General features: G+C 57.7%; 2 protein-coding genes across 2 annotated transcripts; one reads left to right on the forward strand and one right to left on the reverse strand.

Annotated features, from left to right (window-relative positions):
• Positions 1–4,677: 4,677 nt before the first annotated feature.
• On the forward strand, positions 4,678–8,959 carry GRP (gastrin releasing peptide; the record flags this gene model as incomplete). The annotated part of the gene is made up of 3 exons (XM_084278873.1): positions 4,678–4,822; positions 5,561–5,811; positions 8,906–8,959. The coding sequence occupies 3 exons, from the start codon at positions 4,678–4,680 to the stop codon at positions 8,957–8,959; spliced, it is 450 nt and encodes a 149-aa protein (XP_084134999.1).
• A 4,986-nt stretch (positions 8,960–13,945) lies between these two features.
• On the reverse strand, positions 13,946–15,796 carry RAX (retina and anterior neural fold homeobox; the record flags this gene model as incomplete). The annotated part of the gene is made up of 3 exons (XM_084278791.1): positions 13,946–14,398; positions 14,985–15,214; positions 15,328–15,796. 3 exons carry the CDS (start codon positions 15,794–15,796, stop codon positions 13,946–13,948), a joined length of 1,152 nt encoding a protein of 383 aa, XP_084134917.1.
• Between the last annotated feature and the right edge of the window lie 437 nt (positions 15,797–16,233).

Here is a 16,233-nt window from a genome sequence, read left to right on the forward strand (position 1 = left end):
CACGTTATTAGGGGAATTTACTCTTGTGTTGAGGGAACGTGGCACTAGGGTGACATCTAAACATGTGGGTTCGTGCTCAGGGGGAAAGGTGGTTGTTTCTTGGGGATAGTACCTGTGTCTCATTTAACCCCTCCTGATGAATCTTCGCTTGCAGAACTGACTTGCACCAAGGAGTAACGTGCTTGTCAGTGGAAGGAAACTCTTTCAGTGAAATGTTGGATGAAGGTGCAGGCCCAGTTTATCTTCCTGGCTTTGCCTGGGTGCCCTGAGATCTAATTGCACCCACCAAAGCAGCTCCGGTCAGCCACATAAAATAACTGTTTCAGGTAATTTACGTTCTCTTTTGTGGAAAACAATAGCTTTGTTTGCAGCTAATAAGGGCAGATCCCACGCAGATACCTGCCTCGGTGTGGGAGGGGTATAAAGAAGACGGAGCTGGACTCAGTGTGCCTCTGAGAAGGCAAGAGGCAATTCCATCCGAATGGTAACTAAAATGTTACTGTGCCAGTGGTTGGACACTGAACCAGGCTGAAAGGAAGGTGGAAACAATGAAGCACGTTAAGCTGTTCTCATGTGGGGATTCATTTCTTCTTTGCCAGCTTAGCAATCGTTTCTGAAAACATTCTTGTCCTATCTCTGCAGATCACCAGCAGGCTTACCTTTGGAGAGGTGCCTGGACAACCCCCTTAATAACAGGCTGGAAGCTCTGCTCAACCCCGGGGGGTCAGGCGTTGGATGAGGGGAGGACTGGGGCTCCACTCCGCCTCACTACGCCGTTCTGTTCTGCCCCAGTTCGCCTGTGTATCACCCCTGGAACAGCTGCCAGCGAGGGCACAGCCAGCCCCCAGCCGCAGTCTGCACATCGCTGGTCCCTGTGCTTCACCCAGCATCTTCCCCGCACGCTCCGGGCTGAGGGACAAGCCATGCAGCTGCCCCTGTTTTGGCAGGTTGGGGTGGGGCTGACTAGTAACACATGGGTTACGATCCTGCACGTTTCATGCATCAAGGTGCCTTCCCTCCTCTACAAATACAACTTCTCTCTCCAGTTGCTGGCTCTGCTCCCAGGCTGCAGCTTCCCTTTGAGGTCCGGACAGGTCTGTAACTGGCTTGCACACCCGGGGGTGCCTGAAGCCAGCGCAGGCCCTGAGGATGCAGCCACACAGGTCCTTCCCATCTGAATTCTCACATACTGAGCTGCTCTGACACAAGCATCTCACACAGCCAAAGGAGGTGATGGCTCATACCACACACCAACGTACACTGAACGGGCAATAAGCCATCGCTTTAGTTACTCCAACCAGCCAGGTCTCCTCAGGCTTCCTAAAGTGCAGCACAAACAGTTTCCAATACCTTAAACTGTGCCTTATTAAATAAATGTTTGTTATTCCACACTGTTCAGCCCCTGCGAAGTTGAGGAGCTCTGTTCTGGGAAATGTCTTGGGTTCTTCAGGGACCGGTTACTGCAGAGCCCATGCCCAGGCTGTTTGCAGAGCGCCCGCCCCGGCCGCTGCCGCGAGGTGCCGGAGATTAGTCCATTCAGCATCCCCAACATTTACCGAGTATTCCTCGGTGAGCGTGCCCTGTTATTACACTGGTGATGTGTTTAAGCCAGTGTTTGTTCTGTACATATATATTAGCTGCCTCTAACGTCAGGCACAAAGAGCAGCACCCCATTTTTCTTTTATCCCTTTTTATTTCCAAAAACCTGCCTTGTTGATAGAACAACTGTAGTTGTCCAAAACGCAAAGGAAGCAAATTAAAGAGTGTTATCGTGGTGATGCCATTTAAAACCAATTAATGTTTTCCTGCCATGGAGCACAACAATAACTCACTTTGCCACGGGACACACGAAAGGTAGAGAGGTATTTTAAAAAGAAAAGGGCTGTTTCTTGATGTTCAAAGACAGATTTATGTTACTGGATTTCTGCTTTAGGAAAGACAGGTTGCCTCAAACGAGTGAGTCAGCTGATAACAAGCATTTATGGCCCCTGGGTCTGCTTCTGATGGGGAGGGGTCCAGAATATTACCAAATTATTACTTTTCTGAAAAGGCTACTAAAAATAAGAATTAGAGTAAATCCATATTAGCTTCTTTTGTCCTTATGAACAGGTGGATAAAGCAATGCTAATTGTGCACAGCTCAGCCTGCTCCCAAGAGCCATGTGCTGCGGTGAGCACAGGTCAGGTCTGGGACAGTGCTGGGCAGCCCCAGGGAAGCTATGGGCAGAGACCTGGTCCCACCACGCCACAGCACGAGGGTGAGGATGTACTGCCCATCAGAAAAGCAAATTACATGTTTTGTCCCACTGAAGAAAAGCCACGAAGGGCCTGGAGCACAGTGGGGGTGGTGTCACACCCCAAGAGGAAGCGCAGGGTCAGTTTACCCCAACCCTGGGAGCCTGATGAAGTTGGGGTGCCAAGCTGACAGAGGATGAGGAAGGTCTTAAGAATGTCCCCATAGACGCCCTGATCCCCAAAGCCACACAAGCCTCTGGCCAGGCAGAGGAAAGCCCCAGCTGCGCCTCGCAGACAAGCAGAGCAGAGTTTGTGATGGGTCCAGTACACATTGCGGATAGTGTGATGTGTTTTGGGGACAGCGTGGTCGTGCAGCCCAGCCTGCTTTGGAAAGTACAAGCCGGCCTCTCACGCTCCCTCCGGACACGACTGGGAGCCTGCTGAGGATGCAGTATGATCCCAGGGCAGTTACTGTGCCTGTCAGTTCTGAGCAAGGCACAGGTGGTGCTTAGAGGAGTAGAGACTCTGCAGGGGTCTGTTTCTTCTGAAAAGAGAACAAACTCGGGCCCAGCACAGTGCAGCGAGAAGGCTCTCACCTCCCATGGCAGCTGTCAGTGGAGAGGTACAGGTAAAACTAGAAGGGGTCAGTAGGCTTGTAGGGTTGCTTAAGTTGAGGAAAATCACTGGTTTTGTCTTTTCCAGAAGAACAGACAATCTTACACCAAGTTTTTGATGGTGGTTTGCTTCAGATAACCCAGTTTGATTGTCCGGTGGGCTGGTGGCTAAGGACCAGGGCTGAGCACAGTGGGCCAGCACAACAACCTGGGGAGACAAGGACAGTCAGACAGCATCCAGTCAGCCGCTGTAGCTTAGGAAAGCCAAATATTTTGCTTTGGTTTGGTTTTGGTTGCTGGGGTTTATTTCTGAAAACAGGCAGCTTCCTGAATGTTTAATTTCCTGTCCTGAGTTGCAGTGAACAATTAGAGTTTCCCACTGATGGCAATATTTGATCGGCCGTCGCTCAGCACAGCGCACACGTTGTCTGTCGCTGCTGCAGGCTGCACAGCGCAACTCGTGATTGAGGCAGGAGAGTGCTATTGTAAATTAAACAAGAATGCATAATTAATAACCAAAATAAAAGCATGAATCACATTAATCAGTAAAAGAAGACGCGATAAGCTAAGACTAAACAAGGGAACAATCCAGCTCATACAGTAGGATACACAATTGGCTTCAAAAGAGATTGTGCGAGACAGTCTGCCCACTAATTATGTTAATTCACATCCACAGCGGTTTCCACTGGGTATAGTTTGGTTCCAGTCATGCGGGGCCAGCTGAAGAACCTGGCAAGTTCCTCACAGGCAGCTCTCTTAACTGTGGATCCCACTTCTGACACCGCTCTCTAGGCAGCAAAGTCATCACACAAAGCGCACAGTTCCTCATCGGTTCATCCCTGTCTCAAACAGCACATCAGGACTCCATATCCCTCCACTACGCATCACCTTTGCCTCAGTGAAACTCCTGGAGTTGAGAGCGCTTTCAAGCTCACCACTCCAGGGCCTCCACAGCCGTATTTTTGGTTCCCCCACCCTTTCCTCTGCACTGCCTCTCCGGGAGGGAAATCTCCCCACCCACTACTGCAGAGTCAGCCAGTTCCAGGTGCCTCAGGGCGCTGGAGAGCCTGGAGGGTCCCTGTGCTAGGACAGCGGATCACGTCAATGTCGCCTGTGACTGAAGGTTTATGTGACACTGGAAATTAAACCAAACTCTGCACGGGATCGGTCTCAGTGAGCTCCGGGTGATGTTGCTCGCTGAGTTCAGCCGTTTTACTCTTGTTCCCCCGCTTGAGCTGGAGTATTTTGATTTATTCTTTCCCGGGCGCTCTCGTTAAAAGATTTTCAGCCTCTTTGGCCGTTTCAGCCTGGAGCAGCGAAGCGCTGCTGCGGGCACCGTCTTGTCTCCCGCGGAAGGTGGGATGCTCTGGCAGGCACTTCGCCTTCAGAGAGCCGGTTCCCGTGGCGGAAACCTGCCCCCGGCGCGGCGGGAGAGCCCGTCGGGGTGCGAGCGCCGGGGACAGCGGATCCCCGGGGCCGGCCACCCCTCGCTTCCCCACCCCTTCCCGCTGGAAGCCTGACGGGGCGCGGAGGCGGGCAGGGGGCCGGGGCTGCCGGCAGCGGCCCCCGCCCCCGCCGGAGGCAGGAGGGAGGCACGGGGGGCCGGGGGCGGCCGCAGCCCCGGCCCCGTGAGGAGGCGTCAGGCGCAGGAGCTCCGCTCGCACCCGGTCCCGGCTCCGTATAAATGGGGGGCGGCGGCGGCGCCGGCGGCAGCAGCGCTTCGCCAGACGGAGCCGGAGCTGGAGCCGGCCCGCAGCGGAGGGAGGCTCGGCGGCGGCACGGGCACGGGCACGGGCACGGGCACCGGCACCGGCACCGGCACCGGCACGATGGGCGGCGGCCCGCGGCGCCCCGGCGCTCTGCCGCTGCTGGCGCTGGCGCTGCTGGCGGCGCAGGGCGGCGCGGCGCCCCTGACGCCCGGCGGCTCCCCGGCGCTCACCAAGATCTACCCCCGCGGCAGCCACTGGGCTGTGGGTAAGTCCCGGCCGGGGCACAGCGGGACTCGCGGAGCTGCGCCCGGCCGCCCCCCCCCCGGCGCTGGGCGCCGCCGCTCCCGCTCGGCTCCGCGGTCCGGGCCACCCGGTGCCCGCCGGCCGGGCTCCGCGCAGACTGCCAGCTCCGGGCGCGGCCGTGCGGGAACGCAGAGCCGAGCCCGAAGGCAGCCGGCAGCCCCCCCGCGCTCCCCGGCGCCCCGCGGCGCGGCCGAGCCCTCGGGGAGCTCCGGTCCCGGGTCAGCCCGGAGGGGGCTCCGGGTGCTGCCTCTCCCCAGCCCTGTCCCGCTCCCCTCCGCCGCCGGTACCTCGCTCTGTTCAGAGGGCATCAAAGCCTGGTGTGTCAAAAGGGGCGCCCGGTTTAACTCCCTGGGGGGCACCGGGACACTGGCTCACGCCAGAGCTCCCACATCCCGTGTCGGGGCAGCTTCTCCACCCACCACCTATTTCAGCAGATCTTGCCAGGTGCCTCTCCCTAGACCCCGGCAAATGCTTGGTTGCCTCTGCCCCATCTCCAGCAAAGTAGTGTGAGAGCCCGGGGACATCAGCGGCGTGCGAAACGGTGACACAGTCGCCAGTCCCGGTTGTGCTTCAGCTTTGACACCGTCTCACCCCTTCCCTTCCCTCCTTACTGTAGGCCAAGAAGAACTTCAGCTGGTGTCGAAACAATCAGGTCGATACCTGTTGTGGTTCATTTAATTAACCATCATTATTGTTGCAGGACATTTAATGGGGAAAAAGAGCACTGGAGATTTCCCTTACGCCTACGAGGAAGAAAATAAGACCCCGTTTCCAGCATTACCTGAAAACATCAAGCAGCTGGAAGACTATCTGCAGTGGGAGGAGATCTCAAAGTATTTGCTACGGCTGCTGGAAGGGAACGAAAACAAAAGCGCTCACTTTTTAAAAGGAGGACTTCCCTGGTACTCCAGGAACACCTGGGAGACAGATGACAATAGCAGTTGGAAAGATGTAAGTAAGATAAAACCTCTAAAAACAGTCCATATATTCAGCCTTCATCTCCCAGTGACACGCCGGCTACCTCTGACGGGTGGGCTGCTCCGGGAAGCGGCAGGAATGCCTCTCGAGCACTAGTGGGTAGGGTAAAGGCTCTACTCTCCATCACACGCTGTCACTCAGGGATTGTGTTTTCTGTGGTGCCAACGGGCACCAACTCGGCACACCCCAGGCAAGTATTAGGGGCTGGATCCCTTCCCCAGTGACGTGTGGTCCTTCCATTCTTTTCTCTTCTGGCACTTTGTGCTCAGACCACCACAGCATCGGCACTAAGCTCTGTCTTAGCCCAGTGAAAGCCAGCTGGGGGAGAAAAAGGCAGGCGTGAAGGCAGAGAGTGTGGTGCACGCAGCCCACCCCGGGGCTGCTGTGCTGGCTCTCCTGCGGTGCTGCCCATCAGCAGGCAGGCTGGGTTGGAGAGGTCCCTCTGCTCCCAGCTCCATCCTTCCCCCAGCTGACGGCACTGGCCACCACCGTGGGCAGTTGTTGTCTTGCAGAGTGCGGCTGTGGCTGTGACAAGCTGTAATGTGTGCCCGGGACCCTCCACGCCGTGCCTCGGGCTCGCGTGCTCCTTAGTGCTGTTCCACAAGGCAACAGCAGGTTCCCCCTGTTCTTTTGGCAAACCCGATCGCTCTGAGGGATGGAGCTGTGTGAGGTTTTGCAGAAAGTGATCGAGGTCTAAATGGCATCATGCAAATTGCAGGATTTACTGGAAAACTCCTTTCTCCACAACGTGCCAGGTGTGGTAACAGTGACACGGCCGCAGGATTCTCTTGGGTGACATTGAAATAGAGTAAAAGGAGAAACACACCCTCCTAAAGATAGCAGTGGGAAGAGCTCTTTCTTCCCGTATTCTTCTGTTAACATTCCCGGGCAAACTTCAGCCCAGTCTCCCTCTCGTAATCCTGGCGCAGTGAAGTCAGTGAATACTTTGGTTGGGGTAAATACTTTGAATATGGGGAAAAACTGACCCATTGGATTAAGGCACGGTTTAAGTCTCTTTTACACCACTGTTATGAACCCTGGCCATAGGTTTCTTTTGGCTCTTGCTTTATGACAGTGATGAGTGCAATACCTGGGATTAATCCTATGGAAAAGGGAAACTATTTATGTCATCTTCAGCTCTGCAGCGTGCAGCTTTGTAATCGAATTAGATGGACAAATTCCATTATGCTATGTAAAGAGGGAAATATTTTGATTTCTGAAAGTATCTGGTAATAAATTGTGCTCATGAAGGCTGGAAGTTGCCTCCGGTAAGTTGAATCATATCCCTATGTGTGTGCTTTTACCCTGAATAATACCCACAGGCCTATGGTCAGGCACCGAACACCTACGTGGAATAGTTACTGCCTTATTTCTCCAGTGGATAGTAAAATAAATCGTATCTTTCCTGAGACTATGATGTATGACAACTCATTTTGCCACAGAACCTTTGATTTCCAGCACTCACCTTGAAGTAAATCCTAACTGTGGAAGTGGTACCTAACTCATGCTTTCCTACTGCCAGGCACAAATGCCCAGCTCCCTGCAGCCCAGATAAGATAGAGATTTGTTTTCCCTTTGGCTTCAGAAATAAAAACCCAGCACCTCAAAGTCCAGCTCTGCTTTTTTTTGAGATCTGCCTCCCAGCTGGAGGAAACCCAGAGGTCAGAAGGAATGTGCTTTGCTGAGCATTGTGATGGTTTCTGAAACATTTAAGCAATTATAATCCTTTTTTTTTTTTTTAAATAAAGGAGGTATTTATCTATGAAGGTGGGATTCTGGTCTGCATGTGACATCCAGTCCTGCATGTGCATGGCGATACCAGAGCAGAGATGACCTCTGGGTTTGGGTGCTGTAGATTTTTCTGGGTGTGAGGGTCTCCGTGTTGCACAACTGTCAGTTTGACAACACCTCACTCAAGGTGCTGCTGTACCACAGCTAACAAAGGTGCCTGAGTGCAGGAGTGATGACTGTAGCTACCTGCCTTGGTGGACGGTAGAGTGAACTGGCGATGAAGGTGCAGCGCATGCGAGAAGCTGGTACTTGGTGTTAGATGCTTGTGTTTGAGTGTGAGATAGAGACTGACACCGTATTTACAGCCCGTTATTGCTCCCTGGGGCACGGCCGTCTGGGCTGAGGCAGTGAAATATGGCCAGAGGAAGGCAGACCTGAACCCTGCTGCCAGCTGATGGAATCGCTGCCCCAAGACCCTCTGGCCATCGAGGGGGCTGCAATTCCTATGGCCTGAGTTGGAGATGCCAACCCCGAGGAGCCTGTCTCCATGTGTTCCCATCTTCTGAACAGAGGTGAAGATGGGCTGTGCTGTGAGGAAACACCTTACGATGGCTTTATTTTGCAGACTCTTTCACGTTCAGTCGATTAAAAACTTTAAGGTCTGTAATTTGTGAAGCTAAAGGCTGCAGCAGTAGGTGCAGACACATACTTCAGGTGGCTCAGTTCAGGGTCTTGCTTGTCACCCTGCATTCACCCAGTGCGTCGTTCACCTCACAACATGCCGTGCGCCTCTTGAGCCATACAAAATCTTTCTAAAAGACTCACCCAGAGCAGGGAGAGCCACAAGCAGTTGGAAAAGCTGGAGAGCTGAGCACAGTAGTTGTGGGAATTAGGCTTGGGGTGGTGCCCCTGAGTTACCTCACTCTGTTTTCAGCGAACACCAGGCAAGAGAGGACCTTGCCTGCTCTTTATTCTGGGAATAAATTCTAGGTAGAGTAGTTAAAGATCAGAATCAGGCAAGATTACACCTAAGTGTAAAAAAGTAAGTTAGAAAATAAGGTTTAAATTGTTTCTGTGACTCGTCCTTTTAACACTAATGAGACACTGTATAAATCAGATAGCAGGCGGAATGAATTATTTGGGAGAAGGATGTTCCTCGTACTTTGGCAGCTGGTTATTACACTAACCAAGACAAATGAGGTCTCTTTGGGAAAAAATATTAGGAATGTGTTTGTTATGTGAATGCACAGAGCAGATAAGTATTAGGCTTATTAACTTAGTGAACGGGTTTTTTTTCAGGAATGTTCTATGAATAATACTCTTCTCTTTTTATTAGATGATGGACTATCTGCTTCAAGTTGTGAATATGAAAGAGGGCACTCCAAGCTGAAAGAAGGTCTCTAAATCATGAAGAACTGGAATTCTTTCTGTAAGAGACTATATTTCTCAAGCACTTGATTGTATCAGATAATCAACAAGGTCTCTTTTCTGTAAACAAGATTTCCTTTGTGTAAAATACCTAAATACACATATTCTTGTATGTTTTGGCAATGACTAAACTCTCTACTTCATTTTTCAAGGTTGCGTTTTCTCACTTGAATGGCTTTGATTATCTATATAATTGTCATGGAAGGGTCTTCCAGTTAATTATATGACTTACCTATCTGATCGGTTCATCTCTTAGTTCCCACCACATTTCAACATTCGCAATAAATAGTACTAATAAAAAGGCCGAGTTGAGGCTTTTATTTGAGTTAGTAAAATGGCAATCGACTGTGCCGGCGCAGAACGGCCGCTTTCCCACCGGAGCTCTGCGTCTCGGATTGCTCCCGGCCGGCGACGGTTTTTCAGAAGCTGGCGCCCCTTCTCCAAGTCCAGAGCGTGGGACGCGCCCGAGGGATGCGCACCCAGGTCCGAGGGACGCGCCCGAGGGATGCGCACCCGGGTGCGAGGGACGCGCCCGAGGGATGCGCCCCCGGGTCCGAGGGATGCTCTCCCGCACGCAGGCGGCGCTGAGCTCCAGCCGCACGCCCGCCCGAGGCTGCGGGGGGCACATCGCCCCCCGGCAGGGCAGGACAGCCTCGGGACGCCGCTCGTGGGGCGCCGGGGGCGAGAGACGCCCCTGGCTGCCCCGGGAGCGCACGGGCTGAAGCGCGGGAGCCGACGCCGTGGCTCTGGGCAAAGCCCGTCCGGACGCGGCCCTGCGCCGCCGGCGCCAGGCGCCCTTGCCCGGCACCCGGCGCTCCGACGCCCTCCCGGCCGCCGGGCTGCAGAACGGGCCAGACGGGCCCGGAGCGCCCGGCTCCCGGACCGCCCGGAGGCCCTGCCCCGCTCCCGGGCCCGCTGCGGCGCCGGCCCCGCTGGCAGCCGAGACCCGCCCGCCTCCGCCAGGCGGCGCCCTCGGTCCGCGGACGGCTCTGCGGGGCAGTGAAGGGAGAGGAGGAGAGGAGAGGAGAGGGAGAGGAGAGGAGAGGAGAGGAGAGGGAGAGGGAGAGGGAGAGGGAGAGGGAGAGGGAGAGGGAGAGGGAGAGGGAGAGGAGAGGGAGAGGGAGAGGGAGAGGGAGAGGGAGAGGGAGAGGGAGAGGGAGAGGGAGAGGAGAGGGAGAGGAGAGGGAGAGGGAGAGGGAGAGGGAGAGGAGAGGGAGAGGAGAGGGAGAGGGAGAGGGAGAGGAGCACACACCTTGCTGAGAAACAGTGCCCTGAGACAGAGCTTCATGAGGGCATTTTCTTCATAGTTCTTAATCTGGGTATCTTTACAGCTCTTCAGAGTAACTGTCGCCTCTCCTGCTCAGCTCCTGCTACTGACCTGTGTAAAACCACATTCTCCATGTTAAGCCTGGGATTTCTGGGCTGGCAAAGTCAGACCAGACTTCTCGTGAAAAGATGCTACCTCTCTGCACTTCACGTCTTAATGAGAAGTCACCCAGGATTAACCTCATTTGCCAGTGGAGACGCTGCTGCGCACGCTGAAGCAGGTGCAGAGGTGGTGACTGGGTTTTACTGTTCCAGAGCTCTGAAGCCAATGCAAAGTGGGCCATCTAATGGTTTGCCTAATGTAAAGAAGGGTGTATCCATATGCATCCTCTCCCCAGTTAAAGCATAGGAAGCTGGGGCTGGTCATGTGGGACTCACCTGGCAGTGAGCGAGGCTTTACAGGCACAGCTAAGATCCCAGATCCTCCTGGGAACAACAGGGGAGGGAAGGGGAAAGAGCTCCTCAGCTTCTGACACCGGCTGCCCTCCCCAAGGCTGGTTTGACGATGAGAAAGTCCCATTTGGCTGGTGGCAGACACAATTTGATGTGCCTCCTGTTCCCAGCACGGTTTGTTGCTCCTCACCAGCCTCTTGCCCTGCACTGCGAAGGGGGGTGCAGTACCCCCAGGAGCAGGGAGTCTAAAGGGTTCATCCCCACACAGCAACCCCTCCCACAGAGTCTCCTGGACATGGGGTGAACACCAGGTTATGCTTGGGAAGGCTCTGAGAGGTATCTGCAGCCTCACCCGCCAAAGCCTGCACACTGCTGGGACCGCTGGCACACTCTGCCCCATAACCCTGCTCCCAAAAGGTCTGACAGCACTCAATGCCTGCCATCGTCTCCCTGCAAAGGAGTGAAGTCCTCTGCATTTCCCCCAGCAGTCCTTTACGGGTGTCCTTCCCCGCAGAGCTCCAGGTATCACACAGACAGAGACAGATGCTAAAAATACTGCCTCACTAATGCCAGCGAAGAAATAGAGCGCCCAGAAAAGGCCAGGCTAATAGTCTTAGCAAAGTTAGAGTAAAGAAGTGGTTAAGGATCTAGATGATTTAATCCAGTTTTAAGAAAAGGTTTTACAGTGAGCAATTAGATGCTGTTTAAGGAATTAATCACTAATGGGTCATTAACTCTGACTGCTATTGTACAGTTAACAAGCCGAGGCAGGATTATTAGACTCAGCACCCAATTAAGGAGGAGAAGGAAGATATTTACAACAAAATGAACAAGTGGGCTTCTAAAATGGAATGGGACAGTTTGAAAGAAAGTGTAGGAAAGCTTGGCAGGGTGGAAGAGAGATACGGGTTTGCATATGCCTTTATTTGCTGGTCTGAAAAATGTTCTCCAGCCTGTGCCCAGTTTAGCTGGTGAGAATATTTGCTTTTAGGGAAGAACTCACATCTTTCCTTGCAGGACACGTCTGTGCAGAGCTTGCCCGTGACAGGATGCACAGCGTGGAACAAGACCTGCTCAGTGCCTCAGTACAGACACCCACACCATAGCTGGAGATTATCTCCAGGTTCTGCTCACACATATGGGACCTGGGGCTCAGGGGAGGGGAGCAGGTGTCTTCAGCGGTGGTTTCTGTCCTGTCGCTGTGGGTTTATCCGGTGCTGATCTGCGGCTGCCTCAAGTGTCAGTGCTGGGCAGAGTCGGGAGGGTCTTTCCAGTAGCTTTATGGGGTATGGGAGACCTGGAGGCAACAGGGAGGGAGGGTGGTGGTGCCAAATGTGGAAGAGCACCATGGAGGGGGGGGGCTGCCTGTCAGCCATGGGCACTAAGCTTCCAGGCCAGTTGTGCTCAGCGCAGGGTTTCCAGCATCTGCACGGCAGACAAGTGGGAACAGCGGATTCCAGAGAGGGAAGAGTGTGCAGAGCCGGTGCCATGTCACTTGCCAGTGTGTCCCTTACTGTCAGAGCCCAGGGCGGGCAGGTGCTTCTCAAGCACACCAAGAGACACCCTTCCCTTGCAGCCACCAGAGATGACGTGCAGCCTCGGAAGCCCTGGTGACAAACAAAGCTCAGCGGTGAGAGGACTGCTGGAGTAAGACCTAAAAACTGAAGCAGTACAGCTTTTGTCCTACTCCCCTCCCCCCCAAAAGTTTACTGAGGTCTCCTTAGGCCCCAGAGCAGCACAGCGCGGGGGAAGGAAGCTGCGCACAGCATGTGCTCTGGGCCAGAGAGGAAGGCTGGATCTGCAGGGAGGCTGGGGAGAGAGGGAACGTCCTTTTAAAATAGAGGGATTCCTGTTCTCTCTAAGAGAAGCTCTGCGGACAATAGATGGGTGCTGCTGTGGAGAACGCTAGGAAGGGATGTTTAGAAACTGCTGTCTAAGGTTAAAAAGCTCTCTGAAGTGAAGCTGAACAAAGCTGACATACTTGTTTCTGACAGGACTCTTAAGACATACGCACAGATTGTGAAAATATAATTAGACGCCAGCCTTTGTCTGGCCACAACGAGTGGGAAATGGTGAAAGGAGAGGTCTCCCAGTCTGCATTGAATCATCCCTGGGACACAATGAGGGCGCTTGTGCATCCTTCTCTCTTCCCTAATGAGAAACGCTAATTGCCACAACCTCCAGAGTGTGTAGAGCACCCCGTGCCCAGTGGAGGAGAAGGGGTGTTTCATTACAGCTTCTCAGCCCCATTACAGGCAGTAACGGAGATAATGGAAAATAAAGATGCCGCAGTTTTAGTTTCAGCAGCTTGGCAGTGGGCACCGGTGGGGCGGGCGGGGGGCGAGCGTAGCCCAACGCCGTGCCAGCCTCTGGGGACCGCACTGGGCAGGACGCACCCAGCCAGCAGCTCCAGCCTTCCAGCTGGGCCTCCAGCACCCTGCCAGCTACTGCCTGTCTCCCACTGCGGGCAGCTGAGTTGTGGGGGCTCAGGCTGCTGCAGCACCTGCCCGTCCCCTTCTCAGGGACCCAGCAAGGGCCAGGGGACTGGCACTGACCCCGGCCCGCTGCGGCAGTGGTGGGCAAAGTCTGTGCGAACCCGGGGCTGCCCCATAAGGGCAGCTGTGGGGGTGCCCCCCGACTGCCAGGGCCCTGGACCCCCCTTGCTGAGCGGGGAGGGTGTGCTCCCTGCCCTGGAGCTGCAGCCAGCTCAGCAGTGTCCTGCTACAAAGTGGGAGGGAGGAGAGCCCACAGCCAAACCTGTCCCCCACCTCTGTGCATCACTGGCAGCAAAGAGTCCGTCCCGAGCAGCCCATCCGTGTGCAGGCATCCACATGATGCACAGCCCTTATGCAGGTCGTGCCATTTAATGGTGCAAGAGCAGAAAACCCTCCCCAGGTATTGCAGGTCTCGGTCCCCAGCCACCTGACACAGCTCTTCGCCCTACTGCAGCCTTTATTTCAACTAAAGTGTCCAGCCAAGGAGGGACAGCAAGAGATCGGTTTCTTTTCCTACGCTATGACCAGGCCCCTAACTCTGCAGGGCACGTGGAAAGGGGAATTAAAGGACCACAAAATACAAAGCAAGTCAAGGCGTGGGGGAAAGGCTGGTGCAAGGGACAGCCCTCCCATGCCTGGCCATCCAGGGGAGCCAGAGCAGGGCAAAGGACATCCCTTGGTCCTCCCAGGACCGTCTGTCCCCGTGGGTTCCTCTCAGATGCTGGCGAGGGAGTTCAAATTGTCTGCCAGGGTTTGCCGATGGACTGGATGTGCTCCTTGGCCTTCATCCGCAAGGCGGCAATGCTGGTGTTGCGCGGGTCTGCCTCGTCCAAGGGGAACTTGTCCACAAAGGTGGCCCCGCACTGGTAAGGCGGCGGTGGCCCCATGGCCCCCAGGGGCTGCAGCGCGTGGGTCACTGCCGGAGAGTTCAGGAAGGGCGGAGGGGTGTAGCTGCCGGGCAGGCTCTGTGGCGAGGCCACGAATCCGGGCAGGGTCTGCAGGGCCGTGCTGCTGGGCACAGGCGGGCTCAGCCACGTCTCCAGGGGCAGGTTGCTGCTGAGAGGACCCATGGGTGTCGCCTGTGGTGAGCGGTTGAAGGAGAGGATGGGCGAGTCCTGCAGCTTCATGGAGGTCACCTCCAGCTTCTCCTGCCGCCTCCACTTGGCCCGTCTGTTCTGAAACCACACCTGCAAGCACAGCCACGTTAGCCGGGCCGCAGGGCAGTGGCGCTGCCCCCGCGGGGGGCTGGAGCTCTCCCCTGGGTGCAGCGGCGCACACGGAACGGAGAGCGCGAACCACGACGGAGCGGCGGCCGGTGCGCTGCGCCGAGGCTGGAGCGGGTTCGGCCGCCCCCGACCCGCGGACTCGGCAGCCCCACGGCCCGGCCGGGGAAGCAGCGCGGCCAGAGCCCCGCGGCGGAGCCGGCCCGCCCTGCCTGCCCGCCCGGCTTTGCCGCCCGCCGGCCCCGGCGCACAGCGGCTTCGGCCGCCCCGAGCCGGGACTCGCCAGTCGGGAGGGCAGCGGCGCTGACCGAGGGACCGGACGGCGGGCCGATGCCGCGGCGGCCGGGCGATCGGCAAACGGCGCCGGGCTCCGCGGCGTGCGGCCGGGCCGGGGCCAGGTGCGGGCGCGCCCGGCGTCCCAGCGGTGCCCCGTGGGGCCGCTCCGCCACGCACCGGCCGGGCTGTGGGTTCGTGGGGCCGCGGCGGTGCCGCTCCAGCCGCCGGGAGCGCGGGGCTGCGCCGGGTCGGCGGCTGCCGGGGCGGGCGTTACCTGGACGCGGACCTCAGGGAGGTTGACCTTCATGGCCAGCTCCTCCCGGCTGTACACGTCGGGGTAGTGGGACTTCTCGAAGGCGCGCTCCAGCTCGTGGAGCTGGTACGTGGTGAAGGTGGTGCGGTTCCGCCGGTGCTTCTTCTTGGGCTGCTCCTCGTCCGACGGCTTCGTCTCGCCGCCGCTACCGGCGGGCAGCTCGGGGCTGGCGCTGCCGGGGCAGTACGGCTCTGGGAGGGGAAGACGGGTGGGTCAGGGGGACGGCGATCCCCCCGCGGGCGCGGAGGAGAGCCCCCCCTCCCGCCCGCCCGTCTGGCGCCGTTCGCCCGCCCGCCGCGCTCACCTTGGAACCGTTCGGCGCGGCCCTGCGGCTCGGCCGGCGGCGGCTCTCCGGGCATCTTGGGCAGGCAGTGCCGGGGAGCCCGCCTGTCCGCCTCCTTGGCGCTGCCGGCGCTGCCGTCGGGCGGGAAGGGGCCGAGCAGGCCGTCCTCCTTGGTGAACCCCAGGATGGCCTCGATGCTGTGCAGCCTCGACGGGTTACCCCCGGGGCTCCGCGCCGCCTGAGCGGACAGCGAGAAGGCGCCCTCGGCCATGGCGAGCGGGGTGCCGGGCGGGTGCATGGGGCGGCCGTCCCGGGGCCCCGGCGCGGCGCTGCGGTCCCGCCCGGCCCCGGGGCGGTGCGGGCAGCTCTGGCACGGCGCCGCCGGGCGGGCTGGCCTCCTTGGGGCGGGGGAGGAGTGCCGGGGGGCGGTGGGCGAAGGGGAAGGCGAGGCCCTCGCGCCGTTCCGGCGTGGCGTGGGGAGGCAGGGCATCCCCGGGGCCCCGCCGGCGGCGCCCGCAGCCCCCCGCCCACCTTCTCCCTCCCCCCCTCCTCCCGTGGGCCGCCCGCCCCGCCCCGCCCCGCCGGCTCCGGTCCCAGACGGCTCCGGGCGGTGCCATCCGGGGCCCTCGAGCGGGGCGGGCCGGCCCGCGGCAGCGAGCAGAGTCCGGCCCCGGTCGGGCGCCTCGCCGAACCCCGCGGCCGGCCGCCGCGCCGCCCGGGCCGAGCGCCGTCGGAAATTGTCACGCGGGACAGGCGGCTGCCGGTGCGCCGGGCGCGGGGGGGGCTGACACGGGACGGCGGGCGCCGCTTGCCGGGAGCGGGGCGGACGGGCTCGGGCTCTGGGGCTCCTCGGAGCGGCTGGGGAGGGGCGGGAGCCCCGGCGGTGCCCGGCTCGGTGCCCCGCGCTGCGCTGCCGGCTCTCGGAGC

Source organism: Gallinula chloropus (assembly GCF_964237585.1).
Source record: "Gallinula chloropus genome assembly, chromosome: Z".
Taxonomy (NCBI): Eukaryota; Metazoa; Chordata; class Aves; order Gruiformes; family Rallidae; genus Gallinula; species Gallinula chloropus.